General features: G+C 39.9%; 1 protein-coding gene across 1 annotated transcript in view; it reads left to right on the forward strand.

Moving 5' to 3' along the window:
* The first annotated feature begins 6,495 nt into the window (after window positions 1-6,495).
* The window catches only part of LOC109881663 (5-hydroxytryptamine receptor 7), a 61,434-nt gene continuing 40,708 nt past the window's right edge, over window positions 6,496-27,221 (forward strand). Inside the window, exon 1 of the mRNA XM_020473773.2 lies at window positions 6,496-7,186. Within this exon, the coding sequence (XP_020329362.1) occupies window positions 6,720-7,186 (467 nt within the window). The 5' untranslated portion in view covers window positions 6,496-6,719. The remainder of the gene's footprint in view (window positions 7,187-27,221) is intronic.

The raw sequence follows: 27,221 nt of genomic DNA on the forward strand, positions 1-27,221 counted from the left end.
GTTGTTGTTCAGTCTTATAGTTTGGGGAAAGAAGCTGTTAAGTTGCCTTTAGGTTCTAGACTTGGCGCTCCGGTACCGCTTGCCGTTTGGTAGCAGAGAGAACAGTCTATGACTTGGGTGACTGGAGTCTTGGATCATTTTTTGGCCTTCCTCTGACATAGCCTAGTATATAGGTCCTGGATGGCAGGAAGCTTGGCCCCAGTGATGTACTGGGCTGTACGTACTACCCTCTGTAGCGCCTTAAGGTCAGATGCAGAGCAGTTGCCATACCAGGTGGTGATGCAACCGGTCAGGATGCTCTCGATGGTGCAGCTTTAGAACGTTTTGAGGATCTGGGGACCCATGCCAAATATTTTCAGTCTCCTGAGGGGGAAAGGTTTTGTCGTGTCCTCTTCAAAACTGTGTTGGTGTATTTGGAAGATGATAGTTTGTTGGTGATTAGGCAAGTCAGTTAAGAATAAATTCTTATTTACAATAACGGCCTACCCCGGCCAAACCCTAACCTGGACGACGCTGGGCCAATTGTGCGCCACCCTATGGGACTCCCAATCACGGCCGTTTGTGATACAGCCTGGAATCGGACCAGGGTCTGTAGTGACAACTCTAGCACTGAGATGCAGTGCCTTAGACCGCTGCGCCACTCGGGAGCCAGATGGGTTTAATGTTGCATACTTTGTAAATATTATCAAGCAAGAAATGTAATAATTTACAATCCTGTCAGAAATCAATTCATCACCTATCCTGGACATTAGTCCAGTTAATTATTACCTTCAAGGAGATGAAGCTGTTGGACAGCCACAAACCACTGAATGCAACTTTTATAATTACTCTGATTATTGGCATTCGTTATCATCATCATGTGATTGTTTCACATCCCAGAACCGTTTCCCCTGACAGATAATGTCTAGGGATTAAGGTCAAAGAAACAAATAATCCTCAATTTACCAGCAACTAAATGAGATGAACAACGTTTACCTTCATCTCACCTAGAATGAGCCATCATAATCACACAAACTGTACCACAGAATGTACAATCTGCTGGTAAAAGAGAAGACAGCAGAGAAGGGAGCTCTGTGTTTGATTGGCCAGGACGATTATTGCTATTTTTTACCTTGTCAAAGACTCAGTAGCTTGGGCAGACTGACTCATATACCCATTTCTCCCAATTTATTAATCTCTGATAACAAAATAATTCACTCTAATCAAGTATTACAAAAGGCAGAGTTTTAGGGAACTGATTAATTACCTGGAGTCACAAAAAGAACAGAGATTGCTGGGCTGACTGATTGGCCACAAAGAGGGGCAAGGGTATGCTACACTTGTAAAACTCATGACAAGAGGCCCGTAATACAAAAATAAATACAAGATTTGTTTTCATGATTTCCTTGAACTTGTTTTGTCGACGGACTGTCACAAAGCCAAAGTGACATCTCAATCAGCAGCTACTATCTACAGTTAGTTTGAGCTGTCACTCACTGCATAAACTGGCGCTCTTGCATAAAATTCCACAGCAGGAATGTTCCACCAGTCTCCCAGAGCAGCTTAAATCCCATTTAATCACATCTACTTCTCCCCTCCTCTCCATTACAAGAGACTGACTGGCTGCTGACAGGTTGTTTTCATAAGATCTCGATGCTTGTGCCCTCCCTGTTTTCCTGGGTAACAACGTGTACCACCGTTCCTTGGCATCCAAACCATTGATTAATAATAATAATTAATCATGTGCCTCATTGTAAGTGGGGCAATTTCAATGACAGTAGGGCTGGCCAAGCACTGTCACTAGACACTGTTGGTAATCTAATGCAACAATCATCATCACCAGCATGCCCATCAGACCCAGCAGTGGGTAATGGCGAGCAAAGTCCTAGGCTGTGCTGGTGATCACATCCGGGGGAGAGACAGACAGCCCAGGCAGTGGTGGTATGTGGGAAGGAGCTGGCCTTCCCAAGGCCCAAAGGGGTTAACGTACCACAGCTGTTCCCTGGATGATGATTTGAACAGCCTGGGAAGCGCTCTATCCCTTATGTCCTGTCCAAGCTGTCTGTCTCCCCCAGCATATTTCCAATGTTGAAAATAATATGTTTTAAACGCCAGTGGTTTTGACTGAATATTCCTCATCGGTTTATTTTTATTAACAGGTGCCCTCTGTTATGCCCAGGGGTGGCATAGAAGGGAACCAGAAGGACTGTTTCTTGTCTGACCTGCAATGTCACTGTCCACAGATAATTTGCATGGAAAAATCAGGTCCTTTCCCATGTATTTAATAGAAAGCAAGATATATTGTATTTATTTGTTTTATTCTAATTCCAATCACCATGTACTTGACACCTCAAAACCAACACAATTTAAGATGGTCTTTATAAACAATCATGACCTAGCTATGGCAGGATAATCAATTCAAGTCTTTAAAATATATCACTTTTCCAAACATATTAGTTTTGTATACCATCCCTGTAATCAATCATACTATGACCTCTGCAAAGAGGTCTGAGTGTTAATGGCACAGGCGATAATCCACTAATCCAATCCATAACTCCATGGGTCACTGGTTCAATCGCCAGCAATGATTACCCTTCATTCCCTATATAATGCAAAACAGTAATATGTCCAAAACTTCTGGATAAAATTGAGATGAAAAAGAACAGAAAGCAGTCATTTAGCTGGTTTATGTTTAATAATGTGTAAGGATATTTATGGCCCCCCTCTTGACATCGTATATATCTATTTTAAGGTTTATAGCTCATTTCCTGCAATTCTACACATTTTGCTATCGGGTGGAGAGAAATTGTAGTTTTAAAACAAGTTTACTGCAATTCTACACAATTTGCCATGGGATAGGGAGAAGATTTAGCAATTTTATAACTCATTTCATGCAATTCTACTCATTTTGCCATGGGTCGGATAGGAAAAATAGCGGTTTTACAGCTCATTTTTCTGCAATTCTACCCATACAGCCATAGTGTGGAGAGAAATGTTTTCAGTTTTTGGGCTAATTGAATGACTGTCAGTGTCTCACATAACAAGAGAAAAACTGCTGATGCACAACCAAATTTTGTGTATTATACTATTCTAACATTCAACAGTAAGTTGAGACCCTGATTGAGTTCCTAAAAATGTATATATAGATTTCCATGAAATATGACCTATAATTAACTACAATATGAGTTAAATAGTTTTTCTTCCAAAACATTAAGTATGTTAAAAGTAGCTTTTCAGCATTAATATTATTCTCTCAAAATGTTTGATTAGCATTATAAACTGCACATCTTTCTCTCTGCCCCATGGCAAAATGTGTTGAAATGCAGGAAATAAATACAGTACCAGTCAAAAGTTTGGACACACCTACACATTCTAGGGTTTATCTTTATTTGAACTGTTTTCTACATTTTAGAATAACAGTGAAGACATCAAAACTATGAAATAACACATATGGAATTATGTAGTAACCAAAAAAGTGTTAAACAAATCAAATTATATTTTATATTTGAGATTCTTCAAATTAGCCACCCTTTGCCTTGATGACAGCTTTGCACTATCTTGGCATTCTGTCAACCAGCTTCATGAGGTAGTCACCTGGAATGCATTTCAATTAACAGGTGTGCCTTGTTAAAAGTTCATTTGTGTAATTTATTTTCTTCTTAATGCGTTTGAGACAATCAGTTGTGTTGTGACAAGGTAGGGGTGGTATGCAGAAGATAGCCCTATTTGGTAAAAGACCAAGTCCATATTATGGCAAGAACAGCTCAAATAAGCAATGAGAAACGACAGACCATCAATACTTTAAGACATTAAGGTCAGTCAATCCAGAACATTTCAAGAATTTTGAAAGTTTATTCAAGTGCAGTCGCAAAAACCATCAAACGCTAGGATGAAACTAGATCTCATGAGGACCGCCACAGGAAAGGAAGACCCAGAGTTACCTCTGCTGCAGAGGATAAGTTCATTAGAGTGACCAGCCTCAGAAATTGCAGCACAAATAAATGCATCACAGAGTTCAAGTAAGAGACACATATCAACATCAACTGTTCAGAGACTGTGTGAATCAGGCCTTCATGGTCCAATTGCTGCAAAGAAACCACGACTAAAGGACACCAATAATAAGAAGACCGGTGGAAATCTGTCCTTTGGTCTGATGAGTCCAAATGTAAGATTTTTGGTTCCAACCGCCGTGTCGCAGAGTAGGTGAACAGATGATCTCCACATGTGTGGTTTCCACCGTGAAGCATGGAGGAGGAGGTGCTTTGCTGTTGACACTGTCTGTGATTTATTTAGAATTCAAGGCACACTTAACCAGCATGGCAACCACAGCATTCTGCAGGGTATGCCATCCCATCTCGTTTGTGCTTAGTGGGACTATTATTTATTTTTCAACAGGACAATGACCCAAAACACATCTCCAGGCTGTGTAAGGGCTATTTGACCAAGAAGGAGAGTGATGGAGTGCTGCATCAGATGACCTGACCTCCACAATCACCTGACCTCAACCCAATTGAGATGGTTTGGGATGAGTGAAAGAAAAGTAGCCAACAAGTGCTCAGCATATGTGGGAACTCCTTCAAGACGGTTGGAAAAGCATTCCAGGTGAAGCTGGTTGAGAGAATGCCAAGAGTGTGCAAAGCTGTCATCAAGTCAAAGGGTGGCTACTTTTAAGAATCTTAAATATAAAATATATTTAGATTTGTTTAACACTTTTTTGGTTACTAAATGATTCCATAAGTGTTCTTTCATAGTTTTGATATATTCACTATTATTCTACAATGTAGTAAATCGTAAAAATAAAGAAAAAACCTTGAATGAATAGGTGTGTCCAAACTTTTGACTGGTACTGTATATATATATATTAAACAATTGGGGCGTTGGGGGGCCTTCTACTTATCCTTCCATGTATACGGTTTTCAAAATACCCCTTAAAATACCACAAAAGAGGCATAATAAGTCATGTCAAACTGTTGAATTAGGTGAAACGCATTTTAAAATAAAACAAATAAAAAAACTGGGATACCCCGTGGACCCGGTGTACTGTTCTCTCCCAAAATATCTGCACCACAATTTTGCCCTTGGCCCATCCTATATTAGACTAGTAGGGTACAAGGGGGTAACTTGTCCCCCTTAAGAACAATGTCTAATTGCTGACACAGAAAAGCAACATTTGGAAAAAAAATTGTATGTGGATGAAGGTCACACTTAGGTGAATAAACTATAAAGGGAAATAAATGGCTACAGTTGACACTTTTTTTGTTATTTCACTTTTTTTGGTTTTAGAAAATTGGCATTTTTTTATGTCCCAGGGTAACTGCCCCCGGGGTGCCAGTTATCCCAGTAGACGATTATGACACAGGGTTTCACACAAGTGTGTTAAAATCCATTTAATCAGTTTAATGTATACATTCTCTAGTAATTAATGCTTAAAAGCTAAGTCTAGTTGTCTTATTTTAATTAATAAAATAAAATATGGGGGGGGAAATGGTGTTGCACATGTCACCATTAATATATGCACCATGAGGAAATTTGATGTAAAGTCTCTCTTTTTAACTCACCCGCACATTAATTTGCTTTGTTCTTTCTTTGTTGTTCCTTTTCCGTACAATACATTATGTACAATTGCACTAAATATGATTTTAATAATGCAAGACTTTAAATCCCAGCAGTCTTTAAAATGACATTCAGGAGCAAAAGGTTTTCGATAGTTGTTTATAATTAATTTAAAAAAACATATTAGTTGTAATATCAGAGTGCATGCACATCCCGGCTGGCCAAACCCTCCCCTAAACCGGACAACGCTGGGCATCACCTTGTGCGTCTCCCGGTCACAGCCGGCTACATCACAGCCCATGATATGACCCGGATCTGTAGTGACAACAAAAGTTGTGATGACACAGAGGAAATTTTTTGTTGAGCAAGACCAGTGGCAGCCACGGAAATGTTTGGAAAAAATAATTTGGTGACATCTTGTGGTCTTAAAGTGAATTACAGAGTGGGCAGTTACCCCAGGGGGCTAGTTACCCACTAGTACCCTACATTGATGTCCGCAATTTGAACCAGTATAGACCTACTGTCCTCAATTAAGTTTAGAGATGATGTAAATATGATCCGTTTGCTTTTTGGATTAAATCCTTTTTTCCCTGCTGGAAAAAAAATCGAGCAATATATCATAATAGCAGGTATGCACCAAGTCCTATAGCCTTAAGTACATCAGTAGTAAAATGTTTGATACGTTTCAATTACCTTGCATGGACTTGTATCTTTGTGAACACATTTTCGTGTTTGAGCGTTCGCAGATGGATCTAAACAGCTCGTGGGAAAATGTATTTCTGTCAGCGAATTAGCCTACCCTAAGCCACACTGGAAAACAAGCGCGTTGTGAAATCAACCTAAAAATAGCTTAACATGCAACGTTTTTTATGACGTTTTAGAGATTTTTCTGGGAAGATTTCTTTGAAGATAACTCGATGCTGGCCATAAAATTCATCATTGTTTTTCGCCTCTTCTTGCGCATTTGGAGAGGCGCGGATCACTCTTTTGGGAAGGTGAAACGCTCTGACTGTGCATGGCTTTAAGGTTTGGACTTATGTTTCTCAGTACTAGCTGTCTTGTTACAAAGGAAAACAATAAACTACTGGACCCAAGATCACAGGCGTAGCCTACTGATCAAGAATGCGCTTAATTGGAGTACACTGGCGAGGTGTCCCTTGCATCACCGCCGGGATCACGTTTTCGTAATGTTCAATACTTCGGGCGTCGATCCCACTTCCAATAAGAGAGAGGATGTTTCCGAAGTTATCAATGGCACTCTGGAGCTTTTCTATAACGTCCTGGTCACAGCTGGTCCAACAGCCATGTGGAACGATACGTGCGGGGAGACACTACTTGATTTCGGCAGTGGAGAGAAGATAATAATCGGAGTGATGTTGGCTATCATCACAGCGGTCACGGTGATGGGAAACACACTGGTTGTCATAGCGGTTTGCGTGGTGAAAAAATTAAGACAACCGTCAAACTATCTTCTTGTGTCCCTGGCTGTGGCAGACCTCTCCGTGGCCATAGTTGTCATGCCCTTTGTTATAGTGACAGACCTAACTGGAGGCAAGTGGCTTTTTGGGGAGGTGTTTTGCAACATCTTCATTGGTATGGATGTAATGTGCTGCACAGCCTCCATCATGACCCTGTGCGTGATCAGTGTTGACAGGTGAGTTAGTTAAACTTACCAGTGAAATCAAATGTACAACAAGGATGTATCTAATGTAGGCTATTCACCTGAGCTATTCGGTGATGTTAGTCAAAACATTTATAGCGCCAAATGACACACATCAGCGGAATGATAAATTGGTTTTCTTGAGGTAGATGTCCATCATAAAACACATGAGCTCTTAATAAGCCAACATGAACAATTCTTTGATAAATAGGCTATAGTCGAATTATGGATTCATAGCCCCTTGAGAGTGGATCTATTTGTAAGGGTTGTTGATCGTTAGACCTTGGTTGGTCGCTACCCACTGTGCACAGGCTGTGGGCACATACATATATTTAATAACGTCTATTCCACGTTGGTTTAACGTAATTGCCTTGAAATGACGTGGAAACAACGTTGATTCAACAAGTGTGTGCCCAGTGGGTAGCTCTTACATGCCCAATGTAAAATGTGAAAGTTTATTTCGGTCATTGCAAAGAACGTGTCACTGTGACTAATTTGATTTTCTTGTGACGTTAGGCTACTGTCTAGGGACATTCGTGCAAGCGAACGTGTTGCAAGCTAGGTTACTGTTGTAAATTGCAATGTGTCAATGTTATTGCATCTGTCCCTACTCCAACGTAATTAATAAAATATGAATGCTTAAAATATCATGAATCTGCGAGTCGCGCCAATGACACGATTACGCGCCAGTGGGTTTCAGTAAAATACTGGAAAAACGAATGCATTTCAGGTGTTTGGTTCCTGAGGGATGTCTTCTGTGCGGTCAAGTGCTCCCCCCCAGAAAATCAATAAGCAGTCTGCGATGAATGTATAGTAAGCCTAATTTAAATGTGGTTATCCTCTTGCACCAGAACATGGATAAAATCATGCATGGCCTAATTACACATGCTGGTTAATGTATTGTGTATTCTATTAATTGTATGCAGTGTTTGTGTTAATTCTCCACATACGACATATGGGCTATATTATAGTCCTCCTAAACATAGTGCAATATTGGCCTATATTTCACATGAATACTTTTTTAAATTAATACAAATTCATGCGATGTTTGATGTCATTCTGTCATATCCCATTTGGCACTCCACGTCATTTCAATGTGGAAATGTGGGTAGTATTTGGTTTAGACGTTGAGCAATGAGATTTCCACCTTTATTCACCAACTCGCTCAAAACAACTTCTCACAATAGCACATTGGTAGTTGTCAGTGTCAAATATCAAAGCTAAGCAGAGCTGGGCTTGGTTAAAAGCCTGGGTGGGAGACGAAATGGATAGCTCCAGTAGGAGGTCTTGCCCAGAACCGACATTGTTTAAAAAGGTAAAAATTCGACATATTTTATACAAGGTTTGTCTGTGTTGAAAATTGGTTACCATGATGACAAAATCCTGTGGTTAAAATGTCACCCTCAAAACATCATTTTTCACGTAGATTCCACGCAACAATATATTGACAAATTACTTTGAAACAACGTTGATTCGACCAGTTTGTGCCCAGTGGGATGTGACTCACTGTCCAATTGAGCAAACTGGACCTATCCATTGCCAAACCCCACTGATTTCAAAGGACAAATAAACACATGCTCTCTGCCAGTTACACTGATCCCTGATATTAATATGTAGATAAAAAGCACCGAAATGGGCATCTGTTCAGCAAGCATACTCAGAGTACACACAATGCTCACAGGGCTTTACACAGCAGTTATGCTTTTTCATTTGCCAAAATTATGAACGCAATCAATCCACATTTTTTCCTCAATGTATCTTTTGCATCCATCCACACATAATTCTCAGGATAATTCTCAGGATGAAGACTGATACCCTGATTAGATTGAAAATATTTAAAATAATCCTCAACATTATTCCCCATCCCATCTCAACCCCTCCTTTTCTTTCTCCTCCTCATCCCTTCCCTCCCCTCTTTAAGAACTATCACTGTCTGCCTGGGGAGGGAAAGAAGAGAAGCCTGCTAGCGGGAATCATTGCTCACTGTGATTGACTGGTTCTAGATTGCCCTTATAGCACTGTTGATTGTTCAGAGAGGAGACAGATTGGAAGCACTCCACTGTTCCCCAATAATAATCCACTATAAAATAAATTCAAGTGATCAAATCGGGTTGCTCCGCCTCACTCAGAAGCCACAATTAAGACTAATAGCGGTTACAATGGTCAGATTATCCTTCTCCCTTCTTGCTCATAATGCCTTATTAGTAAAATACATTACACAAAGAAATTATTCATGGTGCCAGCAGTGCTTTCGCAAAACAGAATGATTCTGTATGCCGGAAGAGCTAATGCTATTAATGGGGGAACAGGAACACTGAGATATGAGCATTTCTTAATCTTTAGTATTGTTATGGCCATCCCTTCCTGATGCCCAAATGGTATGGAGGATACATATGACATATGATGACATATCCCACCGGGCACACTACATCATTTTAAAGTGGATAATTGGGTAATACAGTGCCTTGCGAAAGTATTCGGCCCCCTTGAACTTTGCGACCTTTTGCCACATTTCAGGCTTCAAACATAAAGATATAAAACTGTATTTTTTTGTGAAGAATCAACAACAAGTGGGACACAATCATGAAGTGGAACGACATTTATTGGATATTTCAAACTTTTTTAACAAATCAAAAACTGAAAAATTGGGCGTGCAAAATTATTCAGCCCCTTTACTTTCAGTGCAGCAAACTCTCTCCAGAAGTTCAGTGAGGATCTCTGAATGATCCAATGTGGACCTAAATGACTAATGATGATAAATACAATCCACCTGTGTGTAATCAAGTCTCCGTATAAATGCACATGCACTGTGATAGTCTCAGAGGTCCGTTAAAAGCGCAGAGAGCATCATGAAGAACAAGGAACACACCAGGCAGGTCTGAGATACTGTTGTGAAGAAGTTTAAAGCTGGATTTGGATACAAAAAGATTTCCCAAGCTTTAAACATCCCAAGGAGCACTGTGCAAGCGATAATATTGAAATGGAAGGAGTATCAGACCACTACAAATCTACCAAGACCTGGCCGTCCCTCTAAACTTTCAGCTCATACAAGGAGAAAACTGATCAGAGATGCAGCCAAGAGGCCCATGATCACTCTGGATGAACTGCAGAGATCTACAGCTGAGGTGGGAGACTCTGTCCATAGGACAACAATCAGTCGTATATTGCACAAATCTGGCCTTTATGGAAGAGTGGCAAGAAGAAAGCCATTTCTTAAAGATATCCATAAAAAGTGTCGTTTAAAGTTTGCCACAAGCCACCTGGGAGACACACCAAACATGTGGAAAAAGGTGCTCTGGTCAGATGAAACCAAAATTGAACTTTTTGGCAACAATGCAAAACGTTATGTTTGGCGTAAAAGCAACACAGCTCATCACCCTGAACACACCATCCCCACTGTCAAACATGGTGGTGGCAGCATCATGGTTTGGGCCTGCTTTTCTTCAGCAGGGACAGGGAAGATGGTTAAAATTGATGGGAAGATGGATGGAGCCAAATACAGGACCATTCTGGAAGAAAACCTGATGGAGCCTGCAAAAGACCTGAGACTGGGACGGAGATTTGTCTTCCAACAAGACAATGATCCAAAACATAAAGCAAAATCTACAATGGAATGGTTCAAAAATAAACATATCCAGGTGTTAGAATGGCCAAGTCAGACCTGACAAGTCCAGACCTGAATCTAATCGAGAATCTGTGGAAAGAACTGAAAACTGCTGTTCACAAATGCTCTCCATCCAACCTCACTGAGCTCGAGCTGTTTTGCAAGGAGGAATGGGAAAAAATGTCAGTCTCTCGATGTGCAAAACTGATAGAGACATACCCCAAGCGACTTACAGCTGTAATCGCAGCAAAAGTATTAACTTAAGGGGGCTGAATAATTTTGCACTCCCAATTTTTCCGTTTTTGATTTGTTAAAAAAGTTTGAAATATCCAATTAATGTCGTTCCACTTCATGATTGTGTCCCACATGTTGTTCATTCTTCACAAAAAAATACAGTTTTATATCTTTATGTTTGAAGCCTGAAATGTGGCAAAAGGTCGCAAAGTTCAAGGGGGCCGAATACTTTCGCAAGGCACTGTATTTTGTTGAGATGTTGATCAATGAGATTACAACCATATTCACAGACGGAAAAAAAAAAGTTAATTGAATTTCCAATGTGTTATCAATATGCTTTCATCCATCTAAAAGCACAACCACATTCTAATGGAAAAACAATGTCATATTTTTGGTTTAGTTGTCACCCAAATGTCTATCACTGCACTTTTAACCATTTAAAAGCACATAAAAGTTCAAATGGGAATACAATGTCAGATATTTTGTTTATTTATACAACAGATGTATGTGTAATCACTGTTCTTCATCTAATAGCATAACCAAATTACCTGGATTGCAGTTGAGATTACAATAAAAGTATATGGTTCAAGTGCTCAATGCCATTCGAGATTCTGAGCAGATTATTACAGCAATTGTGAAGATCTCCACAGACCTCCGATGACATATGCATGCTATGTTAAACATGCACACTTTATATGATAACATAATAACTTTAATATCTTTCCCGAGTAGTGCAGCAGTCTAAGGCACTGCATCGCAGTGCTTGAGGCATCACTACAGACCCTGGTGTGACCGGGAGACCCATGAGGCGGTGCACAATTGGCCCAGCGTTGTCCGGGTTAGGGGAGGGTTTGGCCGCCCGTGATGCTCTAGCGACTCCTTGTGGTGGGCCAGGAGCCTGCAAGCTGACTTCGGTCGCCAGTTGTACAGTGTTTCCTCCAACACATTGGTGCGGCTGGCTTCCAGGTTAAGCAAGCAGTGTGTCAAGAAGCAGTGCGTGTTGGCAGGGTTGTGTTTCGGAGTACACATGGCTCTCAACCTTCACCTCTCCTGAGTCCGTACGGGAGTTGTAGCGATGGAGTAAGACTGTAACTACCAATTGGATATCACGAAAAAGTGGTAAAAAATAAATAAATAATAATAATTTAAAAAATAATACATTTATAGTTACCGTAAACACTATGGTTGAAAATATGGAGAGTGGTACTCAGTAATGTGTTGTATTGGATTTACCCCAAACATAACACTTTGTATTCATGACAAAAAGTGAATTGCTTTGCCACATTTCATGCAGTATTACTTTAGTGCCCTGTTGCAAATAGGATGCATGTTTTGGAATATTTTTATTCTGTACAGGCTTCCTTCATTTCACCCTGTCAATTAGGTTAGTATTGTGGAGTAACTACAATGTGGTTGATCCATCTCCCAAGTGGCGCTGTGGTCTCAGGCACTCCATCTCAGTGCGAGAGGTGTCACTACAGACACCCTGGTTTGAATCCAGGCTGTATCACAACCCGGCCATGATTGGGAGTCCCATAGGGCGATGCACAATTGACACAGTGTTTTCTGGGTTTGGCTGGTGTAGGCCATCATTATAAATAAGAATTTGTTCTTAACTGACTTTCCTAGTTAATTAAAGGTTATATACCAATAGTTGGCCTTCTTTGTGGAAAACCTTCCTGGTCTTTGTGTTTGAAATTCACTGCTCAACTGAGGGACCTTAGAGATAATTGTAGGTGTGGGGTACAGAGATGAGGTAGTCATTCAAAAATCATGTTCCACACTATCTTTGCACACAGTGAGTCTATGCAAGTTATTATGTTACTTGTTAAGCAAATTAATTTGTAAAAATGTAGAAAAACATAATTCCACTTTGACATGGGGTATTGTGTGTAGGCCAGTGACAAAAAAAAATCTCAATATAATCCATTTAAATTTAGGCTGTAACACAACAAAATATGGAAAATATTTAATGTCTATGGCAAAAGATGGTTGGAGAACATATTTGAAATGTGCAGTGAGTGTCATTGATGGCTCAGAGAGACAGAAACTGCGGTATATGGCCAGTGGTTTTTCATCCTCCAGTGAACTCATCTGCCTTTCTATAGCACGTCGCTCATGGATCCTCTCACAACAAAGTCTTCCTCTGTCCCTCATGCAGGTGGTTCTATGGGCTTACATTTTCAAAACAACAGGTTGTTGTTGTAAATAAGAATTTGTTCTTAATTGACTTTCCTGGTAAATAAAAGGTAATTGTAAAAAACAAAAAATATCTTAACACCCCCCTGTCTGCCTGTATACAGAAAGACGCCAATGTTTTATTTGCACAGGAAGGGCAAGATCCATTCATCTAACCATTCAGCCATAAATTCCTTTCTCTCTCTCTCTCTCACACACACACACACACACACACACACACACACACACACACACACACACACACACACACACACACACACACACACACACACACACACACACACACACACACACACACACATATTCCATCTAGCTAACCTTTTAAAGGAGAAATAAACAAAGCTTAACATAACCTTGCTTTTGAGGACAGCAGCACCGAGAGCAAAGTCAACATGACCTCACCCCTCATTGGGCATTGCTGCCAAATTTGGTCTTCCCTATTTGATGACAGGCAGACAATTGGCCCTAGTCAGAGAGGAAGCGAGAGAGATAACTGGGCCCAAAATCTTATCCAGCAAGTGGCGTTTTTTTTCTCCATTTACCAAGTGATTGAATATAAATGTCGTAATGCTTAAGTTGTTACGAGTGTACTGATAAATAGGGCACGTGACACGTGGGATCTTTAAGAAAAAACACTTTGGCTGCATTTCAAACTCATAAAAGAAACACCTTCCTCCACTTACCCTCGCCTTTTGCCGTTGGGGAAATCCCCGCGGCCATCTTTGTTGTTGGTCCAAATGATTAACAAAGAAAGGGAAGTGGGCAATGTAAGCCCCTCTTGTCCTCGTTTTTGATCGAGTTTGCGAGTGTACAATTATGTTCACTCCGGGCCTGAAACGCCCCATAATTAAATTCCCCATAATTGTACATCCACTAAGAAAAGTCCACCAAAACCTAAACACCAACATTAATATGGAAAAGTCAACATGCACGTGTAAGTACAAACTAATGTAAATAAGTTAGAAATTGTGATGACGGCTCAAACACATAACGTTATCATAAAAGTCATGTTTTTGTTTGGTTAGCTTTTGGAAACGTTAACTTGCGCACATAACTTTCCCTGACATCACACTTATCCGTTGTAATTTTAGATTTACCTGATATAGTAGGATGGCTAACATTAGATGCCTGTGGATGCGTTGTCTTCTAGCCAAGATATGAAATGCAATCATAATTGACTGTAGCGCATATAAGGCACACACAACAGTTCCATGATGACTGAAAACACAACCGTGGGATGAACGAGTGCCACCTTTTTGGGAAAGAGCGGTCCAATTCATTCTTCCCTTGCCCTGCAAATAAAAATAAAAAGTGTTAACTCGTCAGACGTCATGATACGTCATCAGAAGTGTCACTTAATTTGAGGACTGAGGGGAGAGGGTTTGGAATGCAGCCTTTATATTGGAGTTGTGCCTGTTGTTCACACGCATATCTGCCTTCACTGGCTAGAATGGTCCCACCTGATCTCGCCTTCTCCCGATTGCCTTCCATTATTTTCATTGTTCGAGCGGCTACTTGAGTATCTGGTAAATTTCATAGATAATCTGTGCCTCCCTAGAGATCCTATTAATCTACATTTTCAGAATGGTTACCTGGAGGAAAAAAAGAACGCGGGTCATGCCTTTTCAATTTCAGTCAATATGAGGGTTTAGTTTAAAAGAAATCTAGTCCAGAGGGGGGTCATGTAATTTGTAGTTGATGAAATTAAAATGATTTCTCCGTTTTTTAGAATTAGTTGCTTATTAGGCTATATATCGATGTGTGCTCGATGCCGCCCCTCATCTCTGAATCTCAAATGGGCGCACAATAACAAGTGTGCCTATAGGCTATTTAGTGTGCTCTCAATCAAATGATCCATAGGCTATAGGCTACAAAGTGCATGCTCGGAGAAGAATAGAGCAAAGTTAATATTTATATTTCTAAGATAGCTGCTGGGATGGTTTAAATAAAACGAGTCTGCATTACACACTGCAATGGATATTCCAACTCTTGCTGATCAAAAACGTTTTTGTGTGCTGCTTTTAACCAATGGCTGTTCTGTGTAGGGATACGGTGGCAGTTCAGGAGGAGAGTCAAAGGTTTCTTCCGAAAATACATTTTGATTAGGCCTAGTCCATGCCTGCGGCTAAGCCTATAGTCTATGTTCTGTTTAGTTTGAGAAGGAGAGCGCGAAGATGAGGAGGACCGGAGGTCAACTTTGATAGCTGGCCACTACTATAATATATTTGATTAAAAACAATATGTTTCTTGCCCATTATGTATTTATCACAGTTATTGACCTCACAATAGGCCAGATTCGAGTACTTTACATTGTGGTGCTAAAACTTCAAGCAGCAGCAATCGGATGGACAGCTCATGGTGCATATAAATTAAACTGATCAGTTTATATAAAGTCATCTATAACATCGCTTTGCTCCATGATTCTTTATGCGAGAAACAAGCTGTAAAATACCCGGGCATGTCACGTTCACTGTCTTCAAACTCCCTGTCATAGATGAGCCAAGGCGCAGTGTGCATGTAATTCCACATCTTTTAATAAAGTGAAACTTTCACAAGAAAAACAGTTAAACAGAACTTGGCGCACACAAACACACACATAAAAAAATAATTACCCACAAACACAGGTGGGAAAAAGGCTGCCTAAGTATGATTCCCAATCAGAGTCAAAGATAGACAGCTGCCTCTGATTGGGAACCATACCCGGCCAACAAAGAAACAGACAAACTAGAATGCCCACTCAAATCACACCCTGACCTAACCAAAAGGTGAAATAAAAAGTCTCTCTAAGGTCAGGGCGTGACAGGGCAAGACGTGACTCCGATGCATAATGGGGATATCATTGTTTAGTTTCCTTGACTTTCAGAGGCTGACTTTGCTTGTGAACTAATCTAATTCTGTCACTATCAATTGATTAAGCTATTCACTTTCTGTACAATAGATGTTTAAACCCAGACAGCTTTTAGGGAAACACTTTTGACCTTCTCTCATTGGGTTAAGCCACGAATGAAGAGTAGCCAGCAGGTAAAGCTTACAATTTTATGCGTCGGTATTATGTCTGAGGTGGAAAGCTAGGCCTTATTTTTGAAATTACCCCTCTTCAATTCCTAAGGACGTCTCAGATTGAATTATTTGCAAACAGGCACAGTTTTGTTGCAAACAAGACACGTATTTGGCATTTCTACGAATAGGATAAGATCGAAACATAGGCCTATCTCTCTGTCCATTCTCAGCCTGTAATTTCTGTAGTTTGTGGTGTATAAAAAAAATATTCTGCTAATATGTAAAATTACACAGAATTGTTTCACATATTTATAAAAGGCAATTTTTTTCTCGGACACGCAAAGACTATAATAGATCAATGCAATGCTTTTGGCATGAAGGAGATATTTTCACCCCTACTCTTGTCCACGGTGGTCTGCGAACCCACAACCTTGGAAATTCCTGCGTTGCCATGTCGTTTTTACAGGTCAAAGAACAGTTTCTAAAACTGCATATGTAAGACTCTGGTCTGTCCAAGAAGTAAGGGTAAACGTTATACTTGACATGTTCTCTGCTATCCACTTTGTTTAAATTATTATTTCTGGTGTAGGGGAGGCTCACTTGTTTTTTTTCAAGCATTCATGGAGGGTTTAGGTAAAATATATTTTGCTGAAGGGAGGGCCACCCATTCTAGTATTCTAATTCCTAATTCTATGGTAGTCTCAGTCTCTCCCTAAACAAAAATATAGCGTGATCGTGACTGCTGTGAGCGTGATCGTGACTGCTGTTTATCAGGGACCATCGTGTGATTTAAAATGTCCTTGTAGTTAAGGGTCTGATCTGAACAGCTCATCCATCACTTATACTCACCGGATCCAGGGACAAAAATATCTTATGTGAGGCAAAGAATGTCTAAAATGATAAGACGGACAATTGGATCTGTCAACTACTTGAGACAAATAAGACATGTGTTCCCAAAACAATCCTCAAGCAAGGGAAGACCTTTCCAGAGCTTAGGCTCATGCTGCAATTTACTTATTTGATGGGAAATTAACAATAAAGTCTTAACTGATTTAGCGCCCCAGCTCAATAAAGCAATTTTATAAAGAAATAAACTAATCTTGAGGTAATCTTCTGGGATTTTAGTATTATTGTCAAACTGTATATTTAGAGGTATTGACTGTATCTGCACACCAGTGGAGGCTGGAGGGAGGAGCTATAGGAGGACAGGCTCATTGAAATGACTGGAATGTAATAAATGGAACGGTATCGAACACATCAAATGTATAGAAACCACATTTGACTCCCTTTCATTAATTCCATTCCAGTGATTACTATGAGCCAATCCTCCTCTGCTGCACACTTTTCAGTCATATCCTTGAAAGCCAGAAAATTATTTTCTCTTCAGTGTAGCACACTCATTTAAAAAACTACTGTGCAGTTGTAAAAATATGTTATAGGCCTATACAATTGATATATGTGGAAAAGAGAATGAAAGAGATTCAGATTGAACTTGTCAGTTGTAAAAAATGATTGGCCTGATAATGCTGTGTTTGATATGTCTTTCAAGATTCCCAGCAAGGTCATGTGATAAAACTGTCCCTGTCCCTCACAGGGAATATTACACCTATAAAGGTATATTCTGTTTAGTCAAACACTCTGCGTCCTGGCTATATAGGCCAGTGGTTCGAAACTGTTTAAACATGTTTTTAAACTAAAATAAATGGAGGAACTTATTCAAGAAAGATCAAGTGTAATATATTGTAAAAATGAAGCAAACTGGAGGAATATGGGGAACTATTCACAATTTAAAAAAAATCTTCAACATACAAATGCTACCCAAAATGATTTACTGAAATGTGTTACCTATGATTCACCAAACAATATTTTGAAAGAGGAAGCAAAGCATTTGTTTTCATTTCAGTCTCCTCCATCTCCACTTGCCAAAGTTAATGGGATTTTCCCCCCTATTAATAATATAAAATGAACAGCTGTACAGAAAGACATGTGTAGGCCAAATTACAGAGGAGGAACTTCTTGATGCAATTAAAGCCTTTAAGTCCGGGAAAACTCCAGGGCTGGATGGCATACCAGTGGAGGTATACCAAACCTTTTTTTGATGTACTCAGAGGATTTTCAGATACTCAACAATAACGTCTGACTTTATTATTACTGAAACAGGACCTAAGTGGTAAATATAAAGTCCATTTTAAAAAATCTGTGTTGTGATGCAGAAATTCTAGTAAAGTGCATAGAATAAAAAATTTATTGTTTGATATTATTCTTCCTAATCAGACAGGTTTTTTACATGGACAATACATTGGAGATAATATATGACAAGTACTGGAAACAATAGAACGCTATGAAAAATCTGGGAAACCAGGCCTGATATTCATAGCTGACTTTGAAAAGGCTTTTGATAAAGTACGACTGGAATTTATATATAAATGCCTGGAATATGTCAATTTTGGAGAATCTCTTATACAATGGGTTAAAGTTATGTATAGTAACCCAATGTGTAAATTAGTCAATAATGGCTACTTCTGAAAATATTAAACTGTCAGGAGGAGTAAAGCAAGGTTGTCCACTATTAGCATATCAATTTATTATAACCATCGAAATTGTACCTATTAAAATCAGATCCAACAATAAAATCAAGGTCTAGGGCTTAAAAACAAAAGTGTCATTGTACGCGGATGATTCGTGTTCTTTTAAATCCACTATTTGGATCCCTCCACAGCCTTATAGAAAAACTAGATACTTTTTCTAACCTCTGGATTACAACCAAATGATAAGTGTACTATATTACATATTGGATCACCCTGATTTAACTCTTTAGTCATATCCCAGTTTACCTATTTGCTTATGGCCTTGCCTACACCTAGCAACTTTCAATTAAATGAGCAAAAAATGTTCCATTTTATTTGGAACAGCAAGTCAATTTTGCCCTCCAAAATGAAATTTCAGAGAGCAGAAATGATTAAATATTAAAGCATTTAGACCTCTCACTAAAGGTTTCCTCTCACCATCTCCAACATATCACTATTTTTAAAACAAGCCATAGGAAGTTGGTTGCAATTTCAGTTTAATCCACCAGAAAAGACCAATCAAATATTACAAAAAATATTATGGTTAAACTCGTACTAACTGATAAAAAAAACAAAAACATTTTGGATAAAAAGGTATAATCTTTGTAAATTATATCATATATAGGACTGATGGTTTGTGGAAAAATCACACTGATTTAACTCTTTAGTCATATCCCAGTTGACCTATTTTGTTCATGGCCTTGCCTACATCTAGCAAAAAATGTTACATTTTATTCGGAATGGCAAGTCAATTTTGCCCTCTAAAATTATATTTCTGAGGGCAGAAATGATTTAATATTAAAGCATAAGACCTCTCACTAAAGGTTTCAGTCATGAACTGATACACATAACACTAGATTCAAAACTTAATTCTTGCAACCAATAGAATGTTATGTATATATAGAGGATACAACTTTCCCAGCTCTGCAGATTTTTCCTCGAAGAGACATAATCTTTAGACAATTTGTTTTGGTACAGTCGATATGTAGCTTGTTTTTGGTGGCAGGTTCAGGAATGGCTGAAGAATTGCAACATTTTCTTGGAGCTAAATCTGCAAATAGCACTGCTGGGTGATTTAAAAAGTTAAAGTCAATTGATCAATAATACAATAATACTCTTAGCAAAAATTATTCTCTTTAAATGTATAATTTGTAGAATCTTTGAGAATAGAAAGGTTCAGAGTTTTTGTGAAACATAACAGCACAGTTGAAAAATATATGTAATATAGAACTGTGTCCTTTAAATGTACAGTGCATTCGGAAACTATTCCGACCCCTTGACATTTTCCACATTTTGCTACATTACAGCCTTATTCTAAAATTGATTAAATAGTTTTTCCCCCTCATCACACAATACCCCATAATGACAAAGCAAATAACGTTGTTTTTTTTAGCACATTTATAGATTAAAATAAATAAATATCACATTTATATAAGTATTTAGACCCTTTACTCAGTACTTTGTTGAAGCACCTTTGGCAGCGATTGCAGCCTCCAGTCTTCTTGGGTATGATGCTACAAGCTTGGCACACCTGTATTTGGGGAGTTTCTCCCATTCTTCTCTGCAGATCCTCTTAAGCTCTGTCAGGTTGGATGGGGAGCGTCACCGCACAGCTATTTTCAGGTCTCTCAAGAGATGTTCGATGGGGTTAAAGTCCGGGCTCTGGCTGGGCCACTCAAGGACATTCAGAGACTTGTCCCAAAGCCACTCCTGCGTTGTATTGGCTGTGTGCTTAGGTTTGTTATCCTGTTGGAAAGTATACATTCACCCCCATTCTGAAGTCCTGATTGCTCTGGAGCAGGTTTTCATCAAGGATCTCTCTGTACTTTGCTCCATTCATCTTTTCCTCGATCCTGACTAGTCTCCCAGTCCCTGCCGCTGAAAAACATCCCACAGCATGATGCTGCCACCACCATGCTTCACCGTAGGGATGGTGCGAGTTTTCCTCCAGATGTGACGCTTGGCATTCAGGCCAAAGAGATCAATCTTGCTATCATCAGACCAGAGAATTTTGTTTGTCTGAGAGTCCTTTAGGTGCCTTTTGGTAAACTCCAAGCGGGCTGTCGTGCCTTTTACTGAGGAGTAGCTTCCGTCTGGCTACTTTACCATAAAGGCCTGATTGGTGGAGTGCCGCAGAGATGGTTGTCCTTCTGGAAGGTTCTCCCATCTCCACAGAGGAATTTTGGAACTCCATCGGTTTCTTGGTTACCTTCCTGACCAAGGCACTTCTCCCCCAATTGCTTTGTTTGGCCGGGCTGCCAGCTCTAGGAAGAGTCTTGGTGGTTCCAAGATTCTTCCATTTAAGAATGATGGAAGCCACTGTGTTCTTGGGGACCTTCAATGTGTTCCCAAATGCTGGAAGTGGGGCCTGAGTGAAACGTTTTGGGAACCCCTGATATAGGCCATATGGTCCCAACTGACTTGACTGTCTTATGTCGTCGCCGATCAGTGGTCCCTGAGATCTCCTTACTGTAGGTCTCAGCAGAGGAATGTAGCTACCACATGATTGTGGATCAAAGAGAGAGTGACAGCATGTTCCAGGAGATCTGTTTAAGCAAGGCGAGGTGCAGAATTGCTTATCTTGATTACATAAAGTTAATTTATTTGGGATGCAAGGTGGGGATTTGTAGATCAGTGATTCTTCACAGTCCGACTGCATGAATCACAATGTAGTGATTAGTGAATCTCAAACACCTATACAAGCACAGTGGTTTTTGGTCTCTGTTGGAACTGAGGCTGCATCCCAAATAATATATGTCCCCTGGTCAAAAGTGCACTATAAATGGAATATGATGCTATTTGGGACGCAGCTTTAGAGGTCCTCTGGATTAGTATGATCCTGTCAGCAGCTCAGACAGGGATAAAGGATGCATAGAAAAACATGGACCACTCTGCTGGAACTAATCTCTGCACTTCTCTGACATTTCCCCAGCCATCATGTTGGTTGGTCTCTAGCTTCACACACACACACTGCACACTGGAGAGGCAGGCCCCAATTCACAATGATTGAAGATGGCTTTTTTTGGTGTAGATTTTCCTTGTGGGCGGTTTATGCATTATTTTTAGTCACTCTTATCCAGGAGAAATTAGGGTTAACTGCATTGCTCACCTCAGCAGATTTTTCAATTAGTCAGCTGGGGAATTTGAACCAACAACCTTGGGTTATTGGCCCAATGTGCTTAACCGCTAGGCTACCTGCCGCAGTCATACAGGTGAATTAGTTGTATCTCAACTATCATTCCTGGATGAGGATCTTCTCAATTTGCTTCTACTGGGCTGAGCCAAACTATATTCCTGCCACGTTCTTACCACGTACTTTAAGTGGCCACTGCACAAATCTTACTCTGAAAAGTGTGAATAGTAAAAAATAATTTTATTTTATTTTTTATTTATCCGTTATTTTACCAGGTAAGTTGACTGAGAACACGTTCTCATTTGCAGCAACTACCTGGGGAATAGTTACAAGGGAGAGGAGGGGGATGAATGAGCCATTTGAGCCAATTTAATACAAATACATCTCCAACCATAGCATTGTAATTGCATATTGCAAACTCATGATTCATCATCATAGATGGAAATAGTCTTACCTTCTCCAGTTTGAAAGAACTAGACCTGCCCTTGTCCAGTTCCTAAAAAGGTGCTTTCTCTTGTGGCCAGTTCTAGTTCTCCCTCTAAGAGTAATATATATATATTCTTTATTTTTAAAACCAGATATGAATAATTCATTGGCAACAGAGGGGAGAGGGAGGATATTCCCTGTCTAGAGTCACCCAGCCGCCAATATCTAGATAGTGCTTGGGGAATGGAAGAGTTTGTTATTGCAAAGAGACAGATCCTCATTAAAAATGCAAATAAGAAATAACACTGTCTTGCACTCAGTACATTTTTATGTACTGAGTGCATCAGCATTTGTGGGTTCGCAAAACACCAGTCTCAACGTCAACAGTGAAGAGGCGACTCTAGGATGCTGACCTTCTAGGCAGAGTTCCTCTGTCCAGTGTCTGTGTTCTTTTGCCCTTCTTAATCTTTTCTTTTTTTTAGCCAGTCTGAGATATGGCTTTTTCTTTACAACTCTGCCTAGAAGGTCAGCATCCCGGAGTCGCCTCTTCAACGTTGACGTTGAGACTGGTGTTTTGCGGGTACTATTTAATGAAGCTGCCAGTTGAGGACTTGTGAGGCGTCTGTTTCTCAAACTAGACACTCTAATGTACTTGTCTTCTTGCTCAGTTGTGCACCGAGGCCTCCCACTCCTCTTTCTATTCTGGTTAGTGCCAGTTTGTACTGGTCTGTGAAGGGAGTAGTACACAGCGTTGTACAAGATCTTCAGTTTCTTGGCAATTTCTCACATGGAATAGCCTTTATTTCTCAGAACAAGAATAGACTGACGAGTTTCAGAAGAAAGATCTTTGTTTCTGGCCATTTTGAGCCTGTAATCGAACCCACAAATGCTGATGCTCCAGATACTCAACTAGTCTAAGGAAGGACAGTTTTATTGCTTCTTTAATCAGAACAACATTTTTCAGCTGTGCTAACATAATTGTAAAAGGGTTTTCTAATGATCAATTAGCCTTTTAAAATGATAAACTTGGATTAGCTAACACAACGGGCCATTGGAACACAGGAGTGATGGTTGCTAATAATGGGCCTCTGTATGCCTATGTAGATATTCCATAGAAAATCTACCGTTTCCTTCCAGCTACAATAGTCATTTACAACATTAACAATGTCTACACTGTATGTCTGATCAATTTAATGTTATTTTAATGGACAAATAATGTGCTTTTCTTTCAAAAACAAGGACATTTCTAAGTGACCCCAAACTTTTGAACAGTAATGTATATATATTTGTATTTAATCCTTCACAATCTTCCTGACATCTGACGCTTCACACTTGTTATTAACCAGCATTTGGTTTCCAAACAAAAATGTCAAAGCCTTTCGTCTTGAGTGAATCCCACCTTAATAGACTACGTCTTGGATACTCAATTCAGAATTGAACATCTGCACACACATTCCACAATCACAGAATAAAAGTCCTCCACCTGCTTTTCAGTCTTTTTCGTATCAGACATCCTACACATCGATGTCATTATTAGCAAAGAAAGGTTTAGGTAGGATTAGGCCTACACTATGGAGCTGCTTGCTTTCCAAGACATTAACATTATTTACACAAACCACTTGTTGGCTAAATAGCCTACAGGAAGAAATAATAATGAATATTGTAATAATGCAATTATGTAGTCTATATAATTGTTTAAAAACAGATTAATTCCCGAAGTTGTCATCGAACTAGGTTGTTTATTTATCAGCTGAATGTCAACTGTTGGGTAGCAAGCGCGAGCAACTCCTCACACAGCTGATTGTTGTGCAGAATGAAATGTGTTCTAATGTTCTATGTAAGCATTTCACAGCAAGGTCTTCTACACCTTCGGCACATGTGACAAATACAATTTGATTTGATAATAAGCCCAGTCCCTGCACAAAATGTCTAAATGCAATCTATGGAAAAGAGAACTGTTTTGAGGGTGATTATTGAAAAGAGCGGCATCCCAACTTCCCAGTTCTGTATGGTTTATTTCTCAGACACTCTTTAGTGTCTGGCATGACAATAAAAAAACGGACCACATTGGCCACTCCTATGCATAAATTGAAGGCATATATGCCAATGCAATTTTTTTTAGGACATTAAACCAGCAACAAGATCATATTTAGAATCTGTGATCTAAGTAATGGTTAGCCCATTGGGGTAAACAATGCAGAGGAGCAACCCCATGCTTCAGCCATGTAGTCACGATGCTGCATTAGGCTACAGGTGATAATGCTTATTGCTAAACTAGCTCACCTGCCTGAAAATATGGATCATGTATAGGCATGGCAGCGGGAAGATGTTTTGCGTCCTGTCAGGGGTGCTGAGGAGTATTTTTCTCTGCTAAAAGAGGAGAAATACATTTTTTTTTAAATAGATGAGTTCACCAATTAAAAATGATGTTTTTATATATTACGATTTATCAGGGGGTGCTGCAGCACCCTCTGCCCCCTTACTTCACGTGTCTATGTGTATAGGCCCTAAAGATATTGCTTTTCATCAATGTGTTATTGGGCTCATTTCTGGAGAGGAATGTTACATTTGAAACAGTTTCATATGTGAAGGCTATATGTCCTTATTGAGTTGGGGATGGTTTCATTTTAGTCTTTCCAAACAATCAGTGTAAATATCAGATTTTATGGTTGGCCATAATATAAAGGTACTTGCCCAGACGGCAAATAATACATGAAATCACCCACGATTGAAATTCTGGGTGCATAACTTGCTTTCCTGTGATCTTGGCCCAGGCCAGTAGTTTTCACTTGGTACTGGCCCGGTGTGACACTGGCAAATTTATATGAATGTCAAGTCCTGATGTGATTCCCCTCCATTGTGACAGATTGTTTTGGCTCTTACATTCTGCCCAATTTACCCAGAACCAGATGGGTGCTTTGACAGAGTTCATACCGAGGGCAGTAAGCACCTGTGTAAGCCCATAGCCTGACATGACAATCCTGTGTGGAATGTACTGTATATAGTCCCCCTTTTGCTACCTTTAATTATTGCATGTGAGCCAGTGCCAATTCTGTAGAACTGTTGAACATACCAGTACAGTATACAGTATAGTCCCCCCTCTACCTTTGATTGTTGTTTCTGTGCCAGTGAATACGTTCAACCCAGGAGAGGTCTGGGTGTATGGGTGTCTGTGTAGTTATTTGGTGCAGAATGAATATCCACCCACCACAGCACAGCAGCACCCGGCCACCACCACAGATGAGTTGACCTGGATGGTTGCACAAGTAATACAGAGTGACACCAAGGAGGATACACACTCAGTGGCATCCTCCCTCCTTCCTTCCTCCACCTCTCCACAGACGCAGTGCCCTGCCTGCTCTGAAATATGTAGGAGAGGAGAAACATGGCTGAGGAGAGAGGATCTTCTCTAAGGCTATAGTAGTACGGTCATGTGTACTTGGAGAGGCATGCTACTTCTCATGTAATCCTTTAATGTGTTTTTTTCATCAGTGCTTTTTCATCAAGTCCATCGGTGTATAGCAGTGATGTATTCAGTCCTCTATACACCTTTCCCAGTGGGAAGTTATGAATAGCAGGCTGCAAACAGTGTTTTCCAAACAATGGGAAGTTGGAGTTTGTCCGACATACTGGAATTTGTCAAAACGTGAATTAATAATTCAGTTTGCTAGGTGCTTTATTCATGGAAACATTCATTCACAATAATAGCCGTGCCTCAGAACTGCCCTCCCCCTTGTTGGGCATTTGACAAAAATAGAAAAGACGAAAAATCGGTCAATGGTGTCTTTTCAATGTGACAGTCCTATAATGTCATCATTGGGAATAAAGTACTGTCTTTTTAAATCCCATATCCATGAATTACCAAAACACATTGTTATAGAGCTACAGTGCCAATCCATCATAACGATCTGTGAGAGAGAAGAGTTCCCTTGGGACTTGGTCAATACGATAGCAGAAAGGAGAATAACACTGCCCAGGTGCCTAGACTACATCGTTTGTCCTCCTACTTAATACATTCCCTCCTCTACAATATTGACTCTGTGAGGTCAGAAGTTGCCTCAGTCGTTTACTTGGGTCCCAGTTATCATAGAACTCCAATAAGCTGTCTGGCCAGCTGATTCATAGGGAATTGAAGACATTTGCCTCACGTCATCTCCCTTACAGTTAATATAACCTCTGCTCACTGGCCTCAATATAAGAGTCTTTGTTTTGTTTTTAAAAACTTTGATGGTTTCGACCTTTAGCTCCAGTCTAAACACTTTGCCGTGGGGTGAATGCATTGGAATAAGTGTACTAGATATTTTTTCCACACATACAGAGTATATACTGTATACCTTATATTGATTTTAGTACAGGCACAGACTGGTTCATTGGACCGATATGGATTTTCACCAGACCCACCTCTTGGTCCTATTTCGTCTTGTTTTTCTTTGCTACAGTAGCTACTTTGTCAGACAAAAAACTAATCAGAGATAACTTGAAACCTTTCCAGGTAAGCTTCTTACGTAGAGAGAGTAGGCACGGTGATGGAACATTAACATGGAAAACTTCCCAGAAGCAACTTCCTCAGGCAAGGTGTTAATGTCACGATTACAGTGAGGGATCATTGGGGTGATAGTGTGAATAATGTGCACATTTTGCACGGTGGGGATAGACAGGATGGATAAGCTATAAGCCTCCAGGAGATCGAGACCTGCTTCTTTGCTGTGCATATAACCTGGCAGTGACATCCACATATAATCTGAGTGAGCGGGCAGGGGGGAAAGATCAACGGGGTCTTAATGGCGAAGGGAGTTTGGCATAAATCATGTTGCGTGTTTGGCTGTGGTGCATTATTCATCTGGGATGAACAAAAGCAAAACATTT

Source organism: Oncorhynchus kisutch, linkage group LG3 (assembly GCF_002021735.2).
Source record: "Oncorhynchus kisutch isolate 150728-3 linkage group LG3, Okis_V2, whole genome shotgun sequence".
NCBI lineage: Eukaryota > Metazoa > Chordata > Actinopteri > Salmoniformes > Salmonidae > Oncorhynchus > Oncorhynchus kisutch.